Source organism: Cheilinus undulatus, linkage group 3 (genome assembly GCF_018320785.1).
Source record: "Cheilinus undulatus linkage group 3, ASM1832078v1, whole genome shotgun sequence".
NCBI lineage: Eukaryota > Metazoa > Chordata > Actinopteri > Labriformes > Labridae > Cheilinus > Cheilinus undulatus.
The window spans coordinates 7,213,775-7,241,137 of NC_054867.1; the positions used below are offsets into that span (position 1 = coordinate 7,213,775).

A 27,363-nucleotide genomic window follows, 5' to 3' on the forward strand; every position below is an offset into this window, starting at 1 on the left:
ATTGTTTTTTTTTAATCACTGATCTGTGAAATAATATAAAATATGAGCTAATAATATAAAAACATGTAAATCATCCAATAATAATGAGGCCACCTGTCTGCCTGCCAGTTACCAGGTTTATTATTTTCTGAATTTTACTCACAATCAGACGATTATTAAGTAAGATTCAGTGTTTTTGAAGAAGGCCCAACCAACCAAGTTATTAAACATTTACAGGATTTAATGAAACAAGCCATACAGAAAGATAGATTATCAGTGATCAGACCTACAGTATGAATCCCAGTCTTTAAACTGCAATAAGTGATCTAGGTCAGCGGTTTCCTGCTTGTGGGTCAGAACCCAAAAATGGGTTGTGGGGCTGTTTTTAGTGGGCTATGAATGTTTGCCTGGAAAAAAGAAATGTGGATAAAAGTACAGAAGCCCTAAGTGGACACACATTACCTTTATATACATTATATGGACAAAAGTATTTGGATGACTGATATTACACTAACAGGGACTGTGATGACATTGTATTCAAATACATGTACTTTAATATGCAGTTGAGCCCTCTTTTGCAGGTTTAACAGCCTCCACTCTTCCTGAAAGTCTTTAAGCAGGATTTTGGAGTGTTTTTTGGGAATTTGAGCCCATTCATTCTGCATTTATGAGGTCAGGCACTGATGTTGGATGAGAAGGCCTGGCTCACAATCTCTGTTCCAGTTCATCACAGAGGTGCTGGATGGGGTTAAGGTCAGGGCTCCATGCAGGCCAGTCAAGTTCTTCCAGATTGAACTCATAAAACCATGTTTTTATAGTCCATGCGTTATGTAATAGTTTGATAAAATAGAATACTTTTAATTCAGCCACATTTGAGGGTTTTTGAGCATGAACGCTATGTTTAAGGACATTGCAGTCAGATTTAAGTTTGGATTTAAACCCACTCCAAAACCTTCATAATGTTTTTAAACCATTTAGAAGTGGACTCTCTGGTGTTTTTTAGATCATTGTCATACTGCATAACTCAAGTTTACTTTAGATTGAGGTAACAAACTATTGGCCATACATTCACTGCTCTGAATTTTCTCCTTTTGTGGATAACGGCTCTCACTGTGGTTCATTGGAGTCCCAGTGCCTTAGAAATGTCCTTGTAGCCCTCTCCAGACAGACAGATGTCAGTGACTCTGTGTCTCACCTGTTCCTGACTTCATTTAAATGACAGCATGATGCAGTGCTTTTGGAGATCTTTGAGTCTTCTTCATTTTGTCTGACATGGGTGTTTGGCTCGTGAACCTGAACTCAGCTTTCCCAATTTGCAATCCTGAGTAAACAAGGAAAAAAGTGCAATTCATACATGTGGAAAAACTGTTGGTATCCTTCTTTTAAGAAAGAAAAACTCACAATGGTGACTGAAATAATTAATCGTTTATTAACTAATGAAAATCAGACATTGCTTTAAAATTGTGTTTCAACAGAATCCTTTTAAAGAACAAAATAATAAAACTGGCCTGGACAAAAAGTTAGTTTTATTTTTCAATTATTTTGTTGAACCACAATTCAAAAGCAATGTCTGATTTTCATTCATTTATCAATTTCCAGTAATTTTTTGTTTATCATTACTTTTGTCAGTTTCCAGTTATTTCAGTGACCACTGTGGGTTTTTCTTTCTTTAACAGGAGGGTACCAACAACTTTGTTCATATGTGTATATTGATTTGTGCCGTCAATCAATTAAAAGAATCAATCTAGCAAATTAGGGCTTTGTAGATAATTAATCCCACTTCATTACATATGCTCATAATCTAAGAAAGATTTCATCACTTGTAGATTTAAAGATAAGGGAAACCAAACAATCAGAAAGGACTTGCTTCTGAATGGCATCACAACTTTCTACTTGATTTTTATGGACCCCACACTTACTAGTAAATATAGGTTGGTTATAATCTGTAGCATATTGATTTTATTTCTTAAATCATAAAAAATAAGACATCAGAGAATTTCTACATGTGTTCCAGCTGGAGTAACAGAGCTACCTTAGACAGTTGTGTGATGGCATCAGAGTGAAACTAATCAGCGTGCATTTTCTAATCACATTTTTAACCCTGTGATTAATAAATCAAAAATAAGCAACATTTTGACAACACTAGGAAAAATGTGGACAAAAACTTTTACTTCAGAATACTGCACAGGCTCATAGGGGCAGGCACTGTTGTGGTGACTGGAATCTAAATTACATAGTTGGTTAGAATTATTGAGAAATGAACGGCTCATGAAGATAAAAACAACATGTTATGTTGAAATACAAGAAATATATCTTTATACAGTTTTTAATCTCAAGTGAACTATCTCAGCAAATGGGCAGAGAAAAATAGACGTGCCTGTGAAATGACGCAAAACCCTTTCCGCTTTATCGGCCTATTTGCGGTTAATGACTTGTCCCTTCACGGCCTCCGTTGCAGTACTCGGGGACGTAGGTGGCGGCGGTGGTCAGCCATATTGTCTCTGATACAGCAGAAATCACATACTGGCACAGACACACCGGCGAAGGAGGGAGGCGAGGATCGTTGCTTGACGAAACTCGGCTTATCGGGAAGCATTTCTGCCGTCGCGTTGGTCGAGGGGGTAAATATCCACTCCAGTGTTTTGCTTTTGTTGAAAATGTTGACTCTTATTCTCCGCTAAAGCCGATAAACCCTCGGAGAAACCCAGCGAGCGCTAACGTTAGCCATGCTAATGATAGCAGGCTAGCGACTTAGGCCCACATAAAGTTACAACACCTTCTGCTCACATAGACAATCATTCCGGCTGCATCACCCATTTAGCTTTATAATATATATAAACGCTGCAGTTATGGGAAAATATATGCAGAGAAATGATGTGTAACAGCAGAAATACAGCTCAGCTCTTATTTCAATGTCGACATCACGTCAGAATTACAGAAATTGAGTATGTAACTGTGACATATTTTACATCAAATGATTTTTATAACAGTATTTTTTCATCCTAATACATCATGAAGGCTTCTCAAGTTTGTGTAAGAGAAAACGTCCTTTAATTACGCGCTGATTGGTTTAGCAGGTTAGCTAGTTTAGATGAATGCCCTATGCAGGAGATGATCCGGTCGATCAGGAGGTCCCTTTGGTGAATCTTCATGGTGTCTCTGTGGATTATAAGTGATTAGATACTCAGGTTTTAACACCACTATACATGCCCTTCCTGGTTTTGATAGTATGATAAGAGGATAAGAAGACTATGATCAGAAACGTCTAATTTTGTGCTTAAAGTAGCCTGCAAAGCTTGTCAACATCTGGCATTAACAGTTTGTCATCAGTAGAGCTAAGCATCTCAGGGTAATTCATGACATAATATCTGATAAGTGGCGCTGCTCAATCCTAGCAACAATAGTCATGATTACTTAAAATGCTGCTGAGATCACAACCATTTCAAGATGTACACCCCTGGTAAGTTTCATCCTCAGTGTGAATGTCATGGAAGATTAATGTAGGATGAAGGGATCCCCCTGTCTGTGCTGGCACCAGATATTGCTACAGAGGGGTCACTGGGACAAGGCAGGATCGAGGGAGAGCAGCGCTGTGTATATGGAGCTCAGAACTTGTGTTAATAATTGCCATCCATGAGAGAATGCACCAACTGAGTTGTGATGTCTTATGTTAAAACTGAAGGCTTTATGCCACCCTTTCACTGTTTTTCTGTAACTAATGTTTGCATTAATTAGGAGTGTAAACGTATGTGTATTTGTACCATACCGATTCGGTACAGGCCTCTCGGTATGGTACAGATGTGTACCGAATGAGTACATGTGGAGCGAAGCTCACACACAGACGGAAAACCAGAGAGCAACTCACTGTCACACTGTCCTGGAAACCACACAACCACAGCAAACAACATATTCCCAGATAAAAGTGTCCTTTAACACTTTGTTTCCCAGTAAAATACAACAGTGGACAAAGACAACAACAGTAGTGCTGACATTATTCAGCAGCTGTGTCGCTGACAGCACGCTGTCCAGCGGATCAATCAAAGCGTTTTAAAAGGCTCCACTCAGACAAGAACGTCACTGTAACGAGGAGGAGAAACAAAAATCTCACCAGCTGCTTATGATTTTCCTATTCTTCAAGATCATTTTTATTATAACAATGATGCTCTGGCTCTGTGAATCAAATTAATTTTACCTTCAACCATCGAGGAGAGGGAGAGGAGGCTCCATCATGTCTGCAGCTGTGTCATACATAAAGTTATCCTCAGATTTCACACGGCTCTAACCTCTTTATGCTCCAAAATGGACTGTGAAAAGTTCTCCCAAACTTCGTAGTGGGTCCCACTGGTTAAAAAGGTAATCCAGTGCTGAAGTCTGTGTTGAAATTGGCAGGATAGACTCTGATTAGCATACTTAACAAGCTAACGCATGGTTGTATGCTGATGGGTTCGAGTTGACTGGGAAATATTAGCGTATAAAGAATGGGTAAAATATGTCAATATATCAATTAAAATAACCTAGTGATTAAAAAACTGTATGTATTTATTAATATTTTTATTCATTGAAGAACCTTTGGAAGGAGGTTGCTGCATTATTAATAATTTAAATGTAATGTATTCAGCCTATTTATTCTAATACAATTAAATTTAAAAAATTAAATTATACTTATTTGCTTTAATTACTGTACCAAAAACGTACCAAATTGTAATTTCAAAAAACCGAGGTACGTACCGAACCGAAATTTTTCCGTACCGTAACACCCCCAGCATGTATGGATAGTTAAGGATAGTTGTTGTAATACATGAAATTAGTAATATGATCATCATTTCTAGTGGCACTTTGGCATGTAAGTAGCTTTCTTTAAGCTTCTTTGTAAAGTGTACTGCTGGTGAATGTTGTCAAAAGATCAGACAAACAATAAATTACCCCAGAATGAGGCAGAGTGCTACTTGGGTACAACAGAGGATATACGTGTGTTTGTGTGTAGATAAGAAATTGGATGTGAAGTAAGATGAAGAGATTATACAAGCTTTATATCAAAAATATAACCTTATGTCATAAAATTTGGTACTCCAGTGTCGAGCTACACTGCATAGTCATCACCAAGGCATGAAGTGGAGTCACATTGACAGAGAAATCTGTCTAGAATGCAGTTTTATAAATTAAGATATCAATATTTGGCATCAATATGACAAAAGTGACCCCAAGTCAGGACAACAGTATGTTGCAATGTCAGTGTTTTGTCCCACCCTTGTCATTGCTTGACACATGGACTCAGAGAGCTTGATTTTCTTGAGGCTGGGTACAAAGAAAGATGGACTCTTGATACTAGAGATTTTTAAAATCTATTAATGTCTTATTAAATCTTTGTGTAGCTTACTGTACACACAGAATCACATAATCATGTAATGGTCCTTATATGGGTTCTACTAAAAAGTCCATGTTGTTACATATGAAAACAGAAACATTTAACAGCATGTCATTCAGTGCATTTCTTAAGAAGACACCTAAAAGCATTCAATACTGGTATTTGTGGATAACACAGAGGTAGTAAGAAGAACAGGGCTGTGGATATTCATAGCCAGCTGAAGATTTTAAACTAAAATACATGTGAGGTTAGAGATGGGTGATGTGGCCTAAAACTGATGTTGAGATATTTTTACACTAGCTACATCCTGACAAATGTTGATTTAGCCCTTTGATGCATAAAATGGCACCATTATCATTTTTAAAGTATCATTATTCTATTTGATTTTTAACATATGTATGCAGAAAACATAAAATCAATATCAGGTTAAATTTAGCACGTATTAACTTTTAAAAACTTCACTCATAAGCTTTTACAAATAAAAAATAGAGAATGTCATTACAGGCCTTCAGCTTAAATAGACTAGAATGCTCTCAGTGTTTTATTGTGTATTGAAAGTTATGAAATGTTTTCCTTGTAATGCTTGTTGTTCCTAAAATATTATTTTCCCTGTTAAAAATATTACTTTCCATGTTAGGGGTGAACCAAACCTACACACTGGAGGATTTTCTGACAAATTCCATGAGATGTAGGATTGGGCAGTATTCATCTTTTAATACAGTCATATCCTGGCTTAATTTTACCAGGCTATACTGTATTACTGCCAGGTGTTCATATTATGCATCGTAACATCACACTACACAGGCACTTTTCAACGTGCACGCGCAAGCAAAGCGAGCACCTCCCCCGGCATTTCATTAAATCCTTTATCAAAATGCAGTGAGTTTAAAGGTCTACCGGAGCACTGGAAGTGAAGAATTGTTCTCACACTTTATAAAGAAATGGAGCTACATCAGGGAAGAGGAGCAAACACAGTTCCTCTCTGTTTTTTGCACTTTTGACACTCTTTTCCTCTCTCTTCCCTCCCCTCCTCCCTGATTGACTATGACAAATAATAACCAGCTATTATCACATAGGACCTGGGAATGTGAATTAATGTTTTGTGTGCATTTAAACAGATGAAGATTGGCTGTATTCACAATAGGCCGAGATACTGCAGGTGGAAATGGACACAGCCTCAAGGCATGTATTATAAAAGTGTGCTCATTATGCAGCATTGTCTTCATGGCAGTAATTATAGCAGTATTACTGGTATACAGTATTACTGCCCATTCCCAATGACATGAGAGCATCTTTCAGACCATGTGCAAACATCCTGTGTGAGCATCAGGAAAAAAGCTTGTTTGAAGGCACCAAATTTTAACCCCTACTGTTAGGCTGAGGCCACAGATCTGTAGCTGTGGAGAGGCTGGTTATATCTGTTAGCTGCTGGGAACCTTTTTCACTTACAGACATTTAACAGTCTGGCAGGGAGTTTTTAGCACATCACTTGCAGCCAGGCATATCATACTTCATACTATCATATGACAGGTAAAGACCGGTGTTGCGGTTTAATGAGTGACTGTGTTAACTAGTGACTACATGTCAAATGCGTTGGGTTAAAAATGGATGTTGAAAATTTAGAGAGCCCCCCCTTTCTTTGGTTTCTCACTAAATTGATGGCGTTTAGATATATATGTTAGACATAGCTGAAAATGTTCAGTGTTTGAACATTTGGCCTTGTTCACACATAGTGTGCTTGACCATAACAGGTGTTTGACCATAACACCTGCCCTCCTACATCATTGTCAACAGTGAAGACTTTAGATTATTGATTCCACTGACGTATCTGATAAATACATTGCTTATACCCACATTCATATTAAATTATTTTGTAATTTAAGCATAAGTCGCTGTAATCCTTATTATTGTAATTTGCTGCTAAAAATGCTACGAATATGCAAATAAAGAAATCATGAAATCAGGAATCTGTCTGAACCTAAATTCAATTCTAAATCGAATCGTGACCCAAAGAATCAAAAACGAGACAATTAAAGATTCACATCTCTACAATTAAATGCAGGCATATACTTCACCTAACTGCTGATTCAATTAAGATTTTTTTCTAATCAGGCAGAAGAAATCACCTGTTGGGCAGCCTGATCTGTTTATGGTCAAATATGAGCGGAAATGATTGAATTGTGGGTCTTGTAGGGTTGTAGTCAACTAAAGTAAAACTTAGACGACCAACATCGCACCCTGGCACCAACCAATCGATTGGTCGTTCAGGTAAAAAATAAATAAATTTAAAAAAATGACCTTGTTGGGGACCGGTTTTATTCATACAGGTTCCTTACTGAACCTGCTTGGTACTCTAAATGATCCTTAAATGAACATAACAAGCCTTTGGAAGCATTAATAGATTTTTTAGGCCTGCCGCCCAGGGTGATCTTGGTCCAACAGAAGCTTTTTGACCAAATAATTGACCAATTAAATGGAAGCTGTCAGCTATAGAGTCTTACGCAAAGGGAAGTGATGAAAATAATATCTGCTAACCTGTCATTTCAAATGTCTATATTAGCCCAAATTTTCAGTTTTGATGCATTTCTTATTCATTTTAATGATGGCTGGATGGTATTATTGTTGGTAGAGCAGTTTGATTTTTCATTTAAAAAATCCTAATCATGATTATTTGGAATGGTCTTGACATTACAGTTATTAGACATGATAACTCATTGACTGAACTGATTCAGTTCAAACATTATATTGACCAGAACTGGAGCAGTGGCTGTATTTAGAGCTTTGCTGCTGTGTCATACTTGACCAGATGTTAGAGCTCTGCTAAAAAGGCAGGGCAGCATTCTGCTCTAACATTTTTGTATCAGTCAAGCTCCAGAAAGAGGTTAATGGCAGTGTATAATTTTACAAAATTAAACATAAGTAATGAAAAAAATAACCCTTTAAATTAAAAGATGATTGTGATTAATTATAGTAACTGCTGAGCAGGCCGATGGGATCTCACCTTAATGAAAATTCAGTGTTGGTGTGACAATTTAGACTGGCATTAAAGATTAGCTAGACTATGGCACAGCATCATACATCACAGTAAAATCATATCTAGTACAATATTGGCATAGGCTGGGCAACTTGTAAAGGTTGAATATTTCTTTGCCCTGAAATGTTTGACAGAAAACCCGCTAAAAAGAATTTTTTTCACACAGTGCAAACATTCAAGTGTCAAATTTTTCTAGAATAATTGGCAAAAAATCCTGCTTTCTTCATTTCTGTATATTTTTATTAACAATGTGAATAACATAAAATATTTGCAAAACGAGTCAAAAAAATCACAATAAGGCAAATTTTAGAGAAGTTGTTCAGCCCTAAAATTGGATATGTTATGTTGTGTTATGATATGGCCTCTGCATCAGTGCATCCTGAGTTAATGGAGATTTTTCCAAACACAATGTTTAACCCATTAAAGCCTGAAAACACAAATTATAGCCAGAAAATTCTCATTTTTAGAACTGAAATGTTTATTTCACTTTCTAATGAAATCCCAAAAAAATCGAAATTTCCATAAACTTTTAACATATATATCTTTTTTAATCTCATTTGATATATTAGGTGTTTTTGGTAACTGATTATCCACTTGAGGTATTTTTTTTCATCTATCAGATTGTATTCAGAAGTTTTTTTAAGTCATTTATGATCGTTTTGATTAGATAGAGGTATCAGAAGTATATATCAAATATGATACAACAGGCTTTAAGGGGTTAATATTCTATGTTGTCAGGATTTTGGCCTTTATTTCAAACTGTTGTGTTCAGTTAATGAAAGAAAATGCAAATACCTGTGATATCCACATGTCGATCAATAAATTGATCTTTATTTTCTTCTCTCAACTTCCATGACAGCTATCCCACCGTGCCCGTGGTGGCCCCTTCCCCTCCCCGTCCTCAGGCAAAGCCCCCTCCCCCAAATCCCTTGCCCTGTTGGGATCAGCCTCCCCCCTTGCCCCCACCTTCCCTCCTCTTCCTCCCTCCCTCCCACCCATCCTTCCTGTACTCCAACTGTCATCTGCTGCAGTGAAGTCACCCCACCATCTCTGCCAAGCTGTCGGACATGTCAGGACCCGTGCCGAGCCGGGCCAGGGTGTACACTGAGGTCAACACTCACCGGCCCAGGGAGTACTGGGACTATGAGTCCCATGTGGTTGAATGGGGGTAAATACCTTGTTGGCTGTAACACTAAATTTACAGCATGCTGTGAGACGACTCTTTAACCCGGCTAACATGTCACTTTGATCCACCTCTCACAGAAACCAGGATGACTTTCAGCTGGTGCGGAAGCTAGGGCGTGGCAAGTACAGTGAAGTCTTCGAGGCGATCAACATCACAAATAATGAGAAGGTGGTGGTGAAGATACTGAAGGTAAATCGATACAGAGATAGATCAAGGCCTGGATTAGGAAAGTAGCTCTGATTGAATGATTTAATGCTTTAATTCCACCTGACTAACCCTGCCTCATCCTGTTACCCTCAGCCTGTGAAGAAAAAGAAGATCAAGCGTGAGATCAAGATTTTGGAAAACCTACGCGGAGGTCCAAACATCATCTCTCTTATAGATATTGTGAAAGACCCAGTGGTAAGTACAGTTTATTTACTTAGAAATGCACTAAATTCCTTGACCATGAACACAGCAGAGGCTATAATTTTATTGAATGTAGCCTGTGCTTAAATTTTACACAAATGTAAACTGCATCAGGGTTCTGAATTATCATTGCTGTACCAATAGTTTGGTGAGCCCACCTGCTGTGCAAGCTTATCCATTTCACTTGTGCTTGGGAAGTATGTGTCTGTAAGTACTGAAGTTAGATAGATGTATCTAATCAGTAATCCAGCCTTGTAATGCTGTGTTGTGTCAGGGCTCTCTTCAAATAATTTAAAAATCATTAATTTGCTATAAAACACAAGACTGCCTTCTTAATAATTCAAAAATCATAGTTTAAAATTTATGCCTCTGATTTGACAAAAACAAATCCTTCTTACATGCAGAAGTCCACCAGTCCACTGAGTAAAGTGAGTTTTTATTAAATCGTTTAAGTCTTGCCAAGTAGAAAATGCTGCCACAACCAGAAGAATCTACCAGAATAAGTAAATAGATTTTAACCAAGTGTGATTTAAAACCAGCATGCCACACTGAAAAGAGAACCACCAAACTGTTCAATCTCAAAAGCTCATTAGTCCTTCACTGACAACAAGTTCCAAGAACTGATGAAACAAAGGAAGCAACGTGAGATAACAAACAGGGAACCACAGGTCTGATTTGCGCATACTTGTTTGGGTTTCTCTGAAACTCATGAGGCATGAAATTATGCAACAACTGTCAGTATGTTCATATGCAGTTAGAGAAAGGGAAACGGCTCTGATTGACTAAATCTGGGCTTTTAAAGTACATTGTGAAGTATTAGTCCTACTGAGGTTGAATTCCTCAGTCAGATTAACAAACGTTAACACTGCATTTAAAAGTGGCCCAAATCTGGTTGTTTTTGCTCTTATATGACTCATGCCTGTGTTTTTTCTGACAGTATAAACGGCGTCCTCCACCAATCTGTGCTTACAGTAGAGTGACACAAACACATGAAAACCCACTTGGAGTTTGCAAAGTACTCTATGAAAGCCAAGCTGGCTTTCATGTGTTTTGCACTTCCATGAGCTTTACAACAAGCTGGACTGTGTTTTAGGGGATAAACCTAGCTGTCTGCTCAGTGCTTGCTAACTATTTTAGCAAGGCCATACAGAAGTCCAACAGCATTGAGCTTAAAGGGGAAAGTTGCCGCTTAACTTAGCTGAGTCTCAACCTTGCAAAGCAGATGGATTTGCCCATTTCCGTGTTTCTCACTGCCGAGTCCATCTTGCAAAGGTCCCATCTCAACAGTTTGGCCTGATTAGAAAGCGACAGGACCAATCAGAGACGAGGGGCACTGCTTTTGGGAGCAGCAGAGTACGTAGCTACAAGAGGCCGATGGAATTATGGTGGAAGAGATTGGCGTGGATGCTGCTACAGTGTCAGTTTTGTCAGAACTTGACGACATTTCTTCGTTAAAAGAAAAACAAAGAACTGCACTGAGTTATTTTCTTTTCAAAAACAACAAAAGTCGTGTTCTGACATGTCTACAGTTGCCATGGTTGGCGTTATGCAGTTAACTGTGGAGTTTACTCCTCTGTAGCTGTGCACACCTACAACACACATTTTGTTGCTCAGATTGTCCCGTAAAGATGGGACAGACAGAACGTTCATCCAGTCACCCTCCAATTTTTTTTTTCTTCAAAGGCTCTGCCTTTTCCCAAACACTGTCTATGGAAAATTTACCAGAAGGTTTCACACATCCATCTTGCGTGTCAGGTTAGCCAGATCCAACATACTTAATACATTCTCCCACTGTGCTTGTACACCAGTTGGGTGAAATTACCCAATGAGCTATAACAGTAGTCTCACCTTTCTGTGCATGTAAACATACTGACTGAGAAGACATCCTGTACTCTGTAACTACTAATCATTGAGACTAAAATGTGTAAGTGACAATATAAAACATAGGAGTAATATCTTGTGTCTGCTGGAGACTATTTAGGGCTTATTGCTGGGTTCTGTGTGGCTTCCTTTTAAAATAGAAACAATTACCACAACATCTCTGCTTTAGTTTAGCAAATATCAAATACAATATCAAATAAGATTAATAGAAAATCTAATTTCTCACACCTGGCATGTTGAGAAGGTTTGCCAAACAATTAGTGTTGCAGCTTCCCAAGTATGTGGTTTGATTTCTCCATGTGAGATGTTGTCATCCAAAGGCTTTTTCATGTTTTACACTCCAGAGTGAAATATTTTAAGATTTTCCCTCTGACCTTCCAACATTTAATGCCATCATAACTATTTATTAACCAGTTGACTGTATGAATGGACTGGCAGATCTAAATTATTATTAGGTATAATGTAGATTAGCCTTCTTCCCTTACTTGAATAGATCCTGTGGAGAGCCCTGTTTAGTGCACCCAGATTAGCAAGTGCCCTTTGTCTAGCTAGCAAAAAAAGAAAGAAAACAACTGTTAGTAGATGAGCCAGTTTGTGGAATGTAAAAGGATGTAGGTTCTGATAAAAAGAAGCAGTCACAGGACATTTCTAAAGTGGACAGTGAAAGATTTTTCACTGTTTTCTGCTTCAGTCTTTATTTATTCACCTTAAAATCTGTGGTACTGGTCATACTGGTCATACTGGTATTGAAGACAGCTTGCTTTTGGGAGTTCAAGATGCCTTCCTTTTGTGAATCTCCACTTCATTCAGCAAAGTCCATAACATGCAGTTTCTCTGCAGCTGTGTAGCTCTTAGTCATAGCTTCCAGTACAAGAGCCACAATCCTAAATGGGAGTAGTGGTAGTATTTGAAGTACGAATGGAAACTATATTTCAGTGTTTAAGACCTGTATTTTAAATAATGCCAAGTATGAACAGATGGCATCTAAATAATTTTGATTATCCAAAGAAGTCCATGAGAAGGACCCCCAGCCCAGACAGAAAGGTCCCAGTACCTCAGGAATTCCAATGTTGAAATACGATATACGTGATCTGTTGGCTACCAGGATATTTCTATTTCACATGATCCTGTCTCTATTGCACACATGATGGTAATGGTATAAGGATGTAGAAAATTAGACATTTAAATGGGAATTAAAGTCTTTTGTATATGTGTGTAAACACATTTATTGATTTGACTTGCAGTTAACTTTTTAGACAATATTTCCCTTTCTTAACGCCTATGGGAGGAGTTAATTTTCCAAGAGAGCCTTTAAAGAGCCATATCTAGTCACGAAAGAGCTGCCTACAGCTCAAGAGTCACAGGTTGAGTATCTTTGGCATAGGATAGCATTGATCAGGTCCATGGCCCACCTTCTCTAGTCACTAGTTGTTTTTAACTGAGGATGTTTTAAAACAGTCCAGCGCTCCAGAAGGTGTATTTATTAAAATTCATACCCCACTTTCCTTTAGGTGCAGGACAGTGACCTGATAGCTGTTTAAAGTATCACCATCAGCTTGGTCTATGCCACTATGTATCCCTGCATGTTTGATAGGGAAGCAGCCACTTTCTTACACAATGACTGGGCATTATTTTTAGTTGTGCCAGTGTTTGGTGGTGGTGGTGGCTGAAACTGTGGTCATGGTGTTATCTACTTCAGTATTTTATACTGGTATACTGGATGTTCAGATATATAGGACACAGCAAAATTTTGGGATGAAAAAGTAAAGCTATTAAAAGTGTCTTAAACACCAGATTTTACGGTGAATAAATTATGGTTTATTTCTTCAGACAAACTGAGTGCTTTTAAACACTAAGAATGTATTTACCTTACAAACATGTAGAGATCTATGTTGAAATTGTGTTTGCTAGTAGCAGCTTTAGTTAACACTATGAGCAACAGACTGAAGGGCAGTTCAAATAAGCAGGCCTACAGTTGAAAAAAAGGCTTTAACTTCTGGCAACGCTTCAACAAAACAATGTCATGAGTGCCAGTTTGGCCTGGGTTCAAAAGATCAATTCTCCGATTCAGATCGATTCTTTTTAAAAAAATCCAGTATCGATCCATAAAATCCAAAGATTTAATATGTGCCTTTTTTCCTCTCCTGTCAGCTCCTCACGCTACCAGTCTCAGACTTACGTCACTCACGCAGCCTGAAAGTTGATCAGCACTTGCGTCTAAAAACGTTTAGACTCCAATTCAAGGTTTAAATATCACGCCCAATCATCTAATTTTGGATATCTGGGCGCGTTATTAACACGAGCTGCATATCTCGTCCTCAAACGTAAACTTTCGCCGGTGCAGCGCGAGCAGCGGAGCTCTACATGTGGAGAGCGCTTAAGCCGCTGCTGCTACAGACCGGGCAGACTCACACACAGTGGTGATCATCTGAGATGCTACGTTTAAGAGGAGCAAACCCCGACTGATCTGTGGAACCCCCGGTTATGCCGCTCAATACAATGTGCTTAATTTTACGACCCCCTATTCCTCCATTTCACGTGCAAATTACGCACGGCCCCGCTGTTTACAGCAGGGAAATGACGGAGCGCTCAGTCATTTAGAAAGATATGAGTAACAAACTCGCATCTCATGTAGATTTTCCATCAAGTTAGCATAATTTCACATTCACAACAACATACAGTGTACATAATATGATAGATAACATGATGCGTGTTTCTTTTTATCATCGCTGTGGGTCTTTTAATTAAAGAGCCTAGGTGTGTGTCTATAGAACACACCTCACAGACAGCAGACAGATAAACATTACAGCACCACACTGTATGCACTATATCTGAAAATGTGAATATTACTACTAGTAATAGTTTTTAGTAAAATAATGAATAAGTGCTCAAATTTACTAATTTTTATTCTTAGACAACAAGGGTTTCAACTTGGACTTGCAATAAGTGGCTTATCTCTGTAAAAACAAACATGATGGAGCCTGGCAGCTCTGCTCAACTAAAGGACCCTCCAAACTTGACTGCATTTTGGATATAAACACTACAAAGGCAGAGGCAAACTGAACAAAAAAAGACCATATCAAGGATGGGCCTCATGGAGGTAAAAAGTGATGTAAATACTACTAGTTCAGGGTCAATTTTTGATGCAAACCCTGAATTTTTTAAGAATGTGCTTAGTTGGAACATTCTTTGTACTATTTCCAACTAAAGTTCTCTGAGAATCTCTTAAATGTAGAAGCAACATAGGTTTTTTTACTAAAATATCTCTACATGAATCGATATTGAGTTGAATCGATAATCGAATCGGGGCCTTGAGAATCGGAATGGAATCGATTCAGGAAACCAGTGGCAATACCCAGCCCCAGTGCCAGTGATGTTCTGAGTATCATCACTGCTGTGGTTCAGTCTTAAGGTTGCAGGCCCAGTGCCTAAAAGATAATTCACCAGCTAACATCTGCTTATCACACTATTAAAGAAGTAGATATAATTATCCAAAGTAAGGATGCACCAATTGTAAAAAGGAAGGCTTGTCACACACCCATCAAGGGGGAAGGTAGATAACATAAAATATTAAAAAAAGAAGCATTTTCCCAGTTACCAAACTAACAGGCAGGGTCAAAGTACAGATTTAACAAAATGTATTTACAATAAGTTAAATTAGACAGATCACTCTTGATAAACTCAGACAAAAGACTGAATTCAAACTATGGAAGTGATATAGCACTCAAAAGTAAAATCAATCCAAAAACACAAATTACTGACAAAATACTAGATAATACTACAAAAACAAGATCAGAGCTAAAGTCAAAGAGGAGTCACATTTACCAAAACACTAACAAAATCACACTTATCAATAATTTGATGTTTTAATTGCTGAGAACAAAGATGCTGCTGTCAGTGAGGTCCGCTGTATTTACAAGGGTGCCGCCTGCCTGGACCCTACCGGCCAATCATGCAGCACCACCTGGAGACACGACATCCAAGATCCACTCCCACGACAGACAGCACACTCACTTGCAAGCACACGGGACATACAGAGGACTCGCTTTTACATGAAACAAGACAAAGATCCACAGAACAACAGAGCACTCACTCACACACAAAAGAAAAATACAAACTACAAAGCACCACGGCAATACTAAATAATTTAATACGGCCACAACTGTAAAAGGGCTGATGTTTGAAATAATGATTCAGTCGATTGTTGAGATCATTTGGAATGACTTTAATTTGTATCACTACTTAAGGTGCAGCAGTCCCACTTAGCATTTCTCTCACATGACCATGAAAGTGAGTTTGTCCAGCTTATTACCTGTTCAGTAAATAAGCTACGTCATTTCACAGTTAGGTAAACCAGATATTGGTAAAACTGATTGGACACAACAGAAAAACATCTGCTACTGACAGTGGTTCATGCCACAAGGCTGTTTGTCATAAGGGCCATTATTTACTGATAACGATGTTAAACCAATACATCTATGCATACCTAATCCAAAGAACTTGTTTTGATATGCAATTCTATAAGACTAATTAGAGGAAACACTGTTGTGTTAAACTGCCTTGTAGTTGTCTTTGACCACTTTAGCAGTGAAGCTGGTGACTCTGTTGTCCATGTGATCAAAGGAAGGAAACTGCAATGGATGCAAAGCAATCATTGCCCACCTGGGTTGCTTTGCTTATTCATGGTTAGGATATAAAGGCCTAAATGTTGCTCAAAGTGTGGCGGCCTGCTGAATTTGTGCACTGCTAGTATTAGTACCTTATAACTGTTAATATTTAGGTGTTTTTTTGTTCAAACTGCACATTCTAACAACGCAATTTCTACTTTTCAGTCCCGAACGCCTGCGTTGGTCTTTGAACATGTAAACAACACAGACTTCAAGGTAGGAGCACATCATCAACTCCATCCTTTAGATAATTTAGTGACACCTCCTTTCTTGGCATACTCGTTGTTTTTCGTACACGTGTGTGTATGTGATGGAGGAATATCAAAGTCCAGTGCTATGTCTTCGGTGCCAGAAGGTCAGCCATCTTCTGGTTCTATCCTCAATCACTGGCACATGAACAAAGACAGATCAGATTGCTGTGTGACTGTATTGTTATTGCTGCTACTGTCTGCATTGGATCACATTATCATAATAATAGCTCATCTTTGTTTTTCTTCCCAGCAACTGTACCAAACCCTAACAGACTATGACATCCGGTTCTACATGTACGAAATCCTCAAGGTGAGTCCTTCATGTTTCAGCTGTCTCCTTGCTTTTAATGTAAAACCTCTAAATGTCCTGTGAGTGTTCATCTGTGTTTTCTGCTACTTTAACTACTTAGTGTAGTGTCTCGAAACTGTGTAGTCAACACACTTTGTGTCAAGTATACAGAGGATTCTAGTTATCTGTTGCTGTTATTTTGACCTACTGGGAAGAAAACACCCTCAGAGAAATAGATGACAAAAGTTCATTGCTCTTGTTTGCAGGCGTTGGACTACTGCCACAGCATGGGAATCATGCATAGAGATGTGAAACCACATAATGTGATGATTGATCACGAACACCGTAAGGTGAGTCATAATGGTTGCTCTCTGTCCAGCCTTAGGGGAAAAACACAGATTTGAATGATTACATTTAACAGTAATTCTGTTGGTTTATTGTTTCATCTGCACTCCTGTTCTTATCCAGAATGTTCTGCTTCGATTTATTGAATCTGTGTTGTGTAACAAATACCTCTCTTACACTTGTGAATGCACAGTTCATTTATAGTGTGATATAACTGCTTCATATCTTAATCTGCAGTTGCGTCTCATTGACTGGGGTCTGGCTGAGTTTTACCACCCAGGACAGGAGTACAACGTCAGAGTCGCATCTCGTTACTTTAAAGGACCAGAGCTCCTGGTGGACTATCAGGTACATTCAGTGATTTCAGGGGAGAAGAAATTATTTAAACATTAGAAAGGATGTTAGAAAATTACCATCCAGGACTACTGTCAAGTAGGATTAGACAATGTTTGTTTTTAAAACCTGTTAAATCTTCAAATAAATTTCCATTAACAGATTTGATCTACGAATATGAAGTAATCTTTCCCATGCTTTCAAACAGATAGAAAGGCTGTAAATAATATTTTTTTGCCTTGTGCATAGAGTTGTTCCAAGTTCAATATCACTATCGAAAATACATCCAATACTGCTTGAAATTTAGGTATTGGTTTCAGGGAGAACACTTGTATATGCACTGATCCCATACAGTTTTGTTTAACTTTTTATTTTACTTTATTTAGCTGTGCTAAATGTTAGTGTTTTAAACCAGAAATCAGTTCTTCTTCGCTGTCAGAAAACACTGCATGCACGAGTTACCGTTTTCAGAGCAGTGAAGAAGAACCAAAGGGACCCACTGCAGCAGCAAAGTTAGGAGGCTGCGTGACAATTATTCTCTGTATATGTTCGTAAAAAACCTTTCAGACCAGCGTTGCCCACACGACAAGGGCTGACACCTTTGATTAAAATTTAAATAACTTTTGAACCATAAATGGTGGTGTTACACTGCTACACTAACCCCAGCTACTAATATCCCCTGACTCCAGGGCTAGAGAGCCCATAACCTTGTGCCTTACCCTCCGTGATTCATTTACTTGTACTTGGTACCTGATAATCTCTCAGTGGGTGTAAACAGCCCCCTGTCTGTGGGGTTTGTGTGTGGGTAACTTACCAACCTGAGACGCTGCGCATGCTGCGACCAGCTCGCTCTCGGTCGACCAACATTGGCGGTCTACAGCCACTTGTTTTTGTACTTGTTTGTTCAGGTATAATGTGCTCCCAACATCCGTGCCGTATCGTCGAAGAAAAAAACTAATTGTTCTGAATCAGTCTTGTGTCTCTTCGGAGTAGAGAGTTTCAGCGTCCTCCACCCATGGCGTCCATTTCTCTTCAGCCTTCTCACCCACCTCCACAGGTGTACCTCATAATGGCTGATAAGTCAGAGCCACCACACCCCACACTGCATGACGTCAGTCATGATCCTGCTTCTCCGCCTACCAACCATACCTTCCACTACAAGACACTAACACCAGACTAATTCCCTCAAACAGTATCATAACAGTAGTGTCTTACGTGTTTTTCCTCTTGAAGTTAGCCTAGTTAGTTAGTAAGGTCTTTCAGGTAAGGACAAATTAAGAGAGAAAAAACCTTCCCCATATCTCAAAATCAGCTTATCTATGACAGGTTACTCATTGCACCCGTCTAAATGATCTTATACAACAAAATAAGCTTTATAAAGCATTAAGAATTACGTTAAACCTCACTATGTTGTACTAAAAGAGCAGCTGACTTAGAGACGATCACCGGCATCTGCCTTATGGTTTCCGTAATCACGGCACAACAATACTTTAGCATCATAAAGCTTGCAAAACTGCCTGGAAAAGGGACCTGCCTGTTCTGATTTATAACAATAACTATTAAAAGGAGCACTTAATCCAGCCCACGCTGTCATTTATGAGCATATACCAGACGGCACGCAGCGTTTATTTACCGAGGTGGGGTAAAAAAGTGACAAATTGACCAAGCAACTGGCTGGAAGGTGTCAGCCTTACTATTTTTAACGGTCCTTCCACCCATTTCTACTGTAAACTATTAAAGCCAGAAAATATGAAAAGATAGCGGGGAAAGAAGAAAGTTTGCTTATTGCCTCTTAAAAAAAACTTTTTTGATATTCTTTTTAAACCTTTGTGTGCTTGTTCCAGATGTATGACTACAGTTTGGATATGTGGAGCTTGGGCTGTATGTTGGCGAGCATGATCTTCAGGAAGGAGCCTTTCTTCCATGGCCATGACAACTATGACCAGGTACACACAAATCATGGTTGAGCCTCATGGTTCAGGTTTTGAAACATTAACATGTCCACCATCTACAAAGTTTATGAATGAAAGGGTTTAGGCCTCTTGATGAGATCTGACGAACTGTTCTTGTTCCTGCAGTTGGTGAGAATAGCCAAGGTTCTTGGGACTGAAGACCTCTACGACTACATTGACAAGTACAACATTGAGCTGGAACCTCGCTTCAACGACATTCTCGGGAGGTAAGGAATGACTGCAGTCAGTAGATGTAGGTTAGGATGTGCTAGCTCCACAGTAGGACTGTATGTTAAATTTTGTTCTAACACACTGCCAAAGAATACCCACAATGCAGTAAAAAAAAAGCTGCTTTAGTTCAGGTGACTTGCATTCACTGTGAATGTGTTTTTCTGGATTGGGAATGCTGTTTGAACTTGTAAATGCCATGAATCATTTGAATTGATACCTCCTAGGCTGTAATTCCTAAATGATAGACGCCATAGTTTTGTAAAACCCTTTAAATCAAAGATGATTATCGTGTTATTTCAGATCCACTGTGGTGGTGAACCGAAAGATAAAACTTTTGTTGATGTCCAAATGATGACAGACCTAACTGTATTTACACACTGTAGCTTATCATATAAAGTCTGAGTGTCAAGGCTACTGGCTGGTTACTTAACCACAGCAGGGGCCGAATTCTGAATTTGGGTCCAACCTGAGGGCCAAACAGGGTCCACATTTAACCATGACCTGTCAACCTAATTTTCAACAGGAGTTAAATTTTGGGGGTACAAAACCTTAGCACTGATGATAAATGATTTTTGAGGTTGCAAACAGTCAAAATGATAAGTTTAAAGGCTCAAAAATCTGAGATAAAAATTCAAACTTATTAGCTCACAAGGTCCAAACATGGTGTTTAAAGAAAAAAAAAGTTTTTAAAAGGCAAATATATGAGATAGAAAGTTAAAATCATGATTCTTAACAGTCAAAATATGAGATAACATTCAAAACCATTGATTTAAAATGTCAAAGCATGAGAAAAACTTTAAATTTTGAGTTTTAAAGGTTGAAATATTACTTAAAATTTAAAGTTGAGGATCTAAAAGATAAAAAAAAATCAGATAAAAAGTCAAAATTGTGAATTGTAAAGGTCAACATATGAAATAAAAAGTCAAAACCATAGCTTTGCGTCATAACTGTGAGATACAAAATTAAGAATATGAAATGAAAACAGAAATGTATTTTCCCATTTTCCTGGCTTTTTATCTATTTTTAAAAACTTTTTTCTTTTTCAAAATTTTAAGACTTCAAAAGGATATCTCAAATCATCAAGGTTAAGTTTACATTTTTAAACTGGAGGAAATCTGCAGACCTCAAACCAGTGGACATGTAATAATAAAAATATAATTGGATCAGGTGAGCCCGGGTATAACTGTACCCCGGGCCGGATTTGGCCCCTAGGCCTTGAGTTTGACATCCTTGCTCTAAGGGTTAACTGCATGCATCATACACGGATGGATCTGATCCAGTCTTTCTGTGTCCACTTCTTTCAGTCCTCAGAATTCAGAGTGTAATTTCGATAACTTTACTTCCCAGACATTCTCGTAAGCGGTGGGAGCGGTTCGTTCACAGTGAGAACCAGCACCTGGTCAGCCCCGAGGCTCTGGATTTCCTGGACAAGCTACTGCGTTACGATCACCAGGCTCGGCTGACTGCTCGTGAGGCCATGGATCACCCTTACTTCTGTAAGCCCCTAGCGATGAGTGTTTGTTTACATGAGTTATATCTCAATCCACAGTGGCTGAAAGTGATTTCTTTTATTTCTGTTGTTCCTGCAGTCCCTATTGTGAAAGATCAGTCTCGTGTGGCCGGATCAGCCAACCTGCCCAGTGGGAACCCAGCCGTTAGCACAGCTAGCATGATCACTGGTAAGAATACTCATAGATCAGTGATTACAGATTCATTATAGACGATATATCTGTTTTCATATGTATTTCAGACCCTGAAATACATATGAACCCAATGTAATGTACGAGGATGGAAAAAAAAACACACTTTAAAGTCTAAAGAATGTAGATGAACAAAAAAAAAGACCTCATCTAACAATGGTCTGTTGGCCCAGCCTCAACTTTTTAGTACAAATGGCCAATATTTACAGCTGATACAAGCTGGCGCTCACAGCTATAAGATTGGTTGTAAATATTAGCATAAAAGCTAAATCTGCTGATGCCGATATCTTGCTGATAATATCATACATCCTGAACACAATTTCTTTGTGTTGTTGCAAACTGAAAAAGAGTTACTTCAATATATGTATCGTCACTTTTCTGGCTGTATTTATTTCTTTTTACTTTTTAGAAATCTCCAGCTGAGTTTTTAACACTGTAAACAAGTGTACCAGATGTCTTTTGTTCACATGCTCCAATAAGATAAGTCGAGCTACAGGCTCAGAAGTGAGAACATAAGAGCTGTAAAAATTCTTCAGGTTTTTTCATAGCTGCTCCCTGGCTCCACTTTGTTCATGCAAAATGTGCTGGATGAATTATAATGTCATTTATATCATATTTTGTCTCTGCCCGGGCTCACAAACAGAAACGATTGAATGTGAAGTCTATTCATCAGGTTAGGAAGCCACACCCATCTCTACCTCCAGGCAGCCAGGTAGTTTTATGAGAAAAAACTATCCACTCCACACCCAGTTACAGTTCAGTTAATTGCACCCTCAGCTACTGGAGTTTCATGATTAACCTGTAGGACTAAACTGTAAATACTTTTGTTTATAATCTGTGATGAAAAAACTTCTCACTTTCACACAGAAATAATGTTTATGTCCAGTTTCTTCGTACAAGGGTGCTTATTTTTAAACAGGCTGTCTAAAAGTGCTTAGTGTTACACCTGTAATGTTACAACTACAGATGAGATGTGGCTTCCATATTAACTAATCCAGGCCTATCATGTCATATTTTGGGTCAAATTGATGAATGGGTACCAAAAAACCCATGCTGGGATTGCATTTTCTGTAAAACATGCTGTAATGGCTGCAACATAATGTGGGAAAATATCCCAATGACTGTCATAATACTGTAGTTTCAGGAGGGGAGCTTACTTTTAGACCCCGTCCACACAGAGACAAATTCAGGTGTATATGGAAAAAAGTTTTTGTTTTATCGGCGTTTTGGAAGGCCGTAAATGCTACTTTTTGAATCCGGGTCCCAGAGTGAACAAGCTGTAAATGCTTACTGTTTCGCCTCTATGTGGACAGCCAACCGATTATGTCATACATAGCGTAGCCCACTTACGCTGCATGTGCTTGTCAAACCAAAACAACTATGGCAGATTATGGAGTTGTGTTTGTGTTGCAGAAACTCTTGAGCTTATTGTGGCTTTTACAGCTAAATCTGACACTCCTTTACCACCTCCACTGCAGAAAACAACAAGAAGGGCAACTAGGAGAAAGTTTGGAGCAGTTTTCCATAATATTCTCTCTTGGTGCATTTCCGTGGCAGCATTACAGCGCCATTTACAGGCTTGTTATATATACTACAGTGTTTTCCGAGGCTCCTTGCTTACACAGACCTTTCCTGAAACAATCCCATGTTTACGGAAATTTTTTTCAAAACTTAAAGGAAATAAATTGTTTTCGTCTCCATGTGGACAAGGTCTTAGTTTTGCTTACTAACTTTCTGAAAACATTCTGTAAAATCACTACTACAGAGCACATATTTCTAAGTTCTTAAAGTTGTTCCCATTGACTTTGGTCTCTTGTTCACATGGGGATATTTACAAGCACACCAAAATGTGTGATGTTCAGGAAAAATTCTCTCTAATTCATTGGAATTTCTGGCAAATTATCATAACATACACTATACGGCATTTAATTTCCAGCACACAGTTGTCAAGAAAACACAAAATACAGTTGTTGGTGGTGGTGAATCATACAGTACAGCTCCAGCTCCTGCGCATCAGAATCAGAATACAGTTACACACTGAACAGGCCCCATTGTTAAATTAGCCATGCAGTTAGTCTGCGAACATGAGTGCACGAGGCTGAGTAGCTAGCAGCTACAAAGCTAATGCACGCAGCAGGCAAACTTTACTCAGCAAACAACAGAAACTTAAAATGACTACAAGCAACAGTCACAAAATGTGACAACACTATTAATGTTGCTTTATGTGCATTTTAATTTGGGTAAAATTACTTTTGAACTTTAATATTTGAAACAAGTCACGGAGCTGTTTTACCGTTTATGACACAGGTGTCAAACTCAAGGCTTGGGGGCCAAATCTGGCCCGTGGAACGATTATATCCGGCCCGCAAAATCATAGCATTTGTATTATAACTGGCCCACCAGTATGAGGTCTGCAGATTTCCTCCAGTATAATGATGTAAATTTCAACTTGATTATTTAAAATATCCTTGTTAAGCCATAAAAATCTGGAAAAGCAAAGAGTAAGAAAGATTTAATTAAAAGTCAAGAATGTGGGGAAAGAAATTAATCTGTGTTTTATTTCGTATTCTCAATTTTGCATCTCAAGACAACGACTCAAACCTATGATTTGGACTTTTCATTTCATACTTTGACCTTTTCAACTCATGATGTGGACTTTGTCACATTTTTATCTTTTAGATTCCAAATTTAAAATTTTACTTCCTATTTTGACCTTTTCAAATCCTCCCTTTTGCTTTTTAATCCCATATTTTGACTTTAAAAACATGGTTTAATTATTTTTTTTTCTAATATTTGACATTTTAAATAAATAATTTTTACTTTTTATGTCATATTTTGACCTTTTACACTCCGAAATTTGAATTTAAGTCATATTTTTAACTTTATAGGTCTTAATTTTGAATGCTAGCTCAGAGTTTGACATTTTAAACTCCTAATTTTTGGCTTTTTAATCCCTTATTTTGACCTATCAGACTCACAATTTAGAATTTTAAGTCATATTATGACTTTTAAACTTATGATTTTCAAACGATCTCATATTTTCAACTTTCAAACTTATGATTTCAACTCTCTCCTTGTATATTTGCTCTTTTAAAACTTTTTTTTTCTATTTTCAATATCGTTTTCTGGTCTTTTGAACTAATAAATTGGAATTTTTATTTCAGATTTGAGCCTTTAAACTTAACATTTTAACTTTTTTGAATTTCCTGTTTTTTTTTTTTTTTTCATATTTTATCTCTGGTGGAAATGAGGTTGACAGTTTATGGTTAAATGTTGACCCTGTTAGGCCCTCAGGTTAGACCTGACCCCCTAATCCGGAACCTGCTGTGGTTGAGTTTGACACCCCTGGTTTATGAGATCGTCAGCAAGCAAAGGGAACAAGCTGAGGATCCCTGTCTGTACTATAACCGCCACATGAGGGCGCTGTTACCACTTAAATAAAGGGAGCCTTATCCCAGATCTGTCTTACATCTTTTCTTTAGATAACAGAGAAAGATAACATTTATCAGAAAAATTATAAGAACACTGAATGAACATAAAAATGAATTTTGACAAACTTCAACATTTAATAATAACCCTGTTACATCAGCATCCATCATGGGATTATTTAGGATTGAGTCTGATGCAGCAGAAGGAGATGTGCAGATGTCACTCTCCATATTTATCCAGAAATTTTGACGTGAAGATGTGACCCATGCAAGTCATGGATGCATGTTAAAAAAACAATAAAATAAAACAATTCAAAGAGCTTTTTAGAAAGACCGTGGTGCTGAGAGGTGATATGTGCGTCTGAAGTTGTTAAAGCACAGTTCATTCACATAGGTTAAATGTCTTTTAGTAATAATACTTGAACATGTGCACCTCTCTCAGGTATCTCTGCCTTGCCAGCCTCCACTGCCCTGGGTCCTCTCACTGGCTCGCCGGTCCTGTCTGCTGCCACCAACGCCCTGAGCACTCCAGTGCCCGCTGCTGTTGGCGCCCCACAGTGACACTCCACCTAAATTCACACCCACTCTCCCCTTTCCCACCACCATCACCCAGTCTGGGAGAGGGGGAGGGTGGACTAGACAGGTGCCACTCTGCCAGTCCTCACTACATCAAACCTAACCCGGTGTGACCACGCCCTGAAAAACTCCTGGCTGGAGGACGCCGTCGTCTAAGAAAAGAAAGATGTTTTCCCCTTTTCCTCCTTGAATGAACATGTTAACCTGACATCTGAAATGAATGTTCTGTGTAACTGAAATATACAGGTATTCCTTTCATTTTCCCCCACGAGTGAATACAAAGGAGTGTGTGTTTGTGTGTGTGGTGACGAGTCTGGGAGGGAGAATCATCCACGGCTGATTCGGGGTCTCAACAGCATGTTTGAAGTTTGGATTGTGAAGGCAGTGGTCAAAGAGTGCATCAGCAGAAGGCAAAAGTGTTGGCCATCAGGACCAAAAGGAGCACATCCTGTATAGTTTACTACTGCAGCACAGTCAAAAACAAACCCTGATGAGAACACAAAGTAATATAGCTAACCCTCCAGATCACAGCATTTTGGAAGTGTTTGGTGCTGTTTCTGTGCTCCAGGTGTATGTGAACACAATGACACTTCAACACTTTCTCTGCCTGAGTCGTTCTGTCTTGCCTTTCTTACCAAACCAGATAACCAGTCTTCTTTTGATATACGACTCCCCCCTGCCACGTCATCCCCTTGTAATCATTAGTTTTATATTGAAACGTATTGGATTGCTGGATTAGTGGGTTCGATCCACTCTCGTGTTGTACAATGAACGCTTAAAGAAGCCAGGTAAGGTTCATTCAGGTTCTCAAAGAAATGGTTCCTCAAACGTGCTGCTTTCCACTTCCTTGAATTACTTCAAGTGGCTTTTCTTGAATTATTTCAAGACATAACCAAAGTTTACTCAGTTGGTTGGAAGAAGAGACTGACCAAACCTAGTTTTTGTTATGTGGGAGTTACTCATGGAGACGCTGTAACACAGTGTGGGTTTTAAGATGACAACATGACACAAGAATTACCTGCAGGTGACTGAAGTGCTGTTATCATTGGAGGGAAGTTCAGTTCTGTAAAGTGTAGTGACATGGGTAAAGCTTTGTGACGAGTTCTAGTCGACTTTCACCAACATGCTGAGGGAAGTATTGAAGTTGAATAGCACTTGAAGAGTAGAGTTTTCCCCAGTGTTTTAGTGCCAGAGTTTGAAAGTGTAAGTTTTAGACCCTGCTGTAAATATGCATCCTTTTTTTTTGTTTTTCATCTCAAAACCTGAAAATGCAAATAAATCAGAACATGTATACATTGACCTGAAAACGGAGCAGTTTGAGTCCCTACATCACTGTATATATTTTTATGTCCTTATGTAGAAGACTAGTATTTGAAAATATTTGTGTAAATAAACAGGTGTTTTATTTATCAGATATATCTGACTGATTTATGTTCATGTTCATAACATAACTGTTCTTACACACAAAACATGCAAATGTAACCTTGCAAAGCAGATGGATTTGCCCGTTTCTGTGTTTCTAACCGGCAAATCTATCTTGCAAAGCTCCCATCCGAACAGTTTGGGCCCGGTTAGAAAGTGACAGGACCAATCAGCGTCGAGGGGCAGTACTTTTTGGCGTGTCAGAGTCGTGACGTAAGCAAGCAGTGAGAAGAGGCCAGTGAAGTAATGGTGGAAGAGATTAGCGTGGATGCTGCTAAAATGTAAATTTTATCAGAACTTGACGACATTTCTTCGT

At 38.5% G+C, this 27,363-nt stretch overlaps 1 protein-coding gene and 1 non-coding gene across 2 annotated transcripts; both read left to right on the plus strand.

The window, feature by feature from the left end:
• The first annotated feature begins 2,447 nt into the window (after nt 1–2,447).
• On the plus strand, nt 2,448–27,034 carry csnk2a4 (casein kinase 2, alpha 4 polypeptide). The gene is made up of 13 exons (XM_041783193.1): nt 2,448–2,600; nt 9,238–9,546; nt 9,642–9,753; nt 9,865–9,966; nt 16,686–16,736; nt 17,022–17,081; nt 17,327–17,410; nt 17,643–17,753; nt 19,583–19,684; nt 19,817–19,917; nt 21,269–21,417; nt 21,511–21,600; nt 25,492–27,034. Exons 2-13 carry the CDS (start codon nt 9,446–9,448, stop codon nt 25,608–25,610), a joined length of 1,182 nt encoding a protein of 393 aa, XP_041639127.1. The 5' UTR covers nt 2,448–2,600; nt 9,238–9,445; the 3' UTR covers nt 25,611–27,034.
• Nucleotides 16,782–16,917, plus strand: LOC121507595. The gene has a single exon (XR_005991744.1). It is a non-coding gene; the product is annotated as a small nucleolar RNA SNORA57 (small nucleolar RNA).
• Nucleotides 27,035–27,363: the final 329 nt, after the last annotated feature.

What these genes read in the sequence shown, in the direction of transcription:
- csnk2a4 (XM_041783193.1), top strand. Translation starts at nt 9,446, where the DNA reads ATGTCAGGACCCGTGCCGAGCCGGGCCAGGGTGTACACTGAGGTCAAC. An exon ending in TGGTGGTGAAGATACTGAAG is followed by an intron (nt 9,754 to 9,864) that starts GTAAATCGATAC and finishes TGTTACCCTCAG; the next exon opens with CCTGTGAAGAAAAAGAAGAT. An exon ending in ACATGTACGAAATCCTCAAG is followed by an intron (nt 17,082 to 17,326) that starts GTGAGTCCTTCA and finishes TCTTGTTTGCAG; the next exon opens with GCGTTGGACTACTGCCACAG.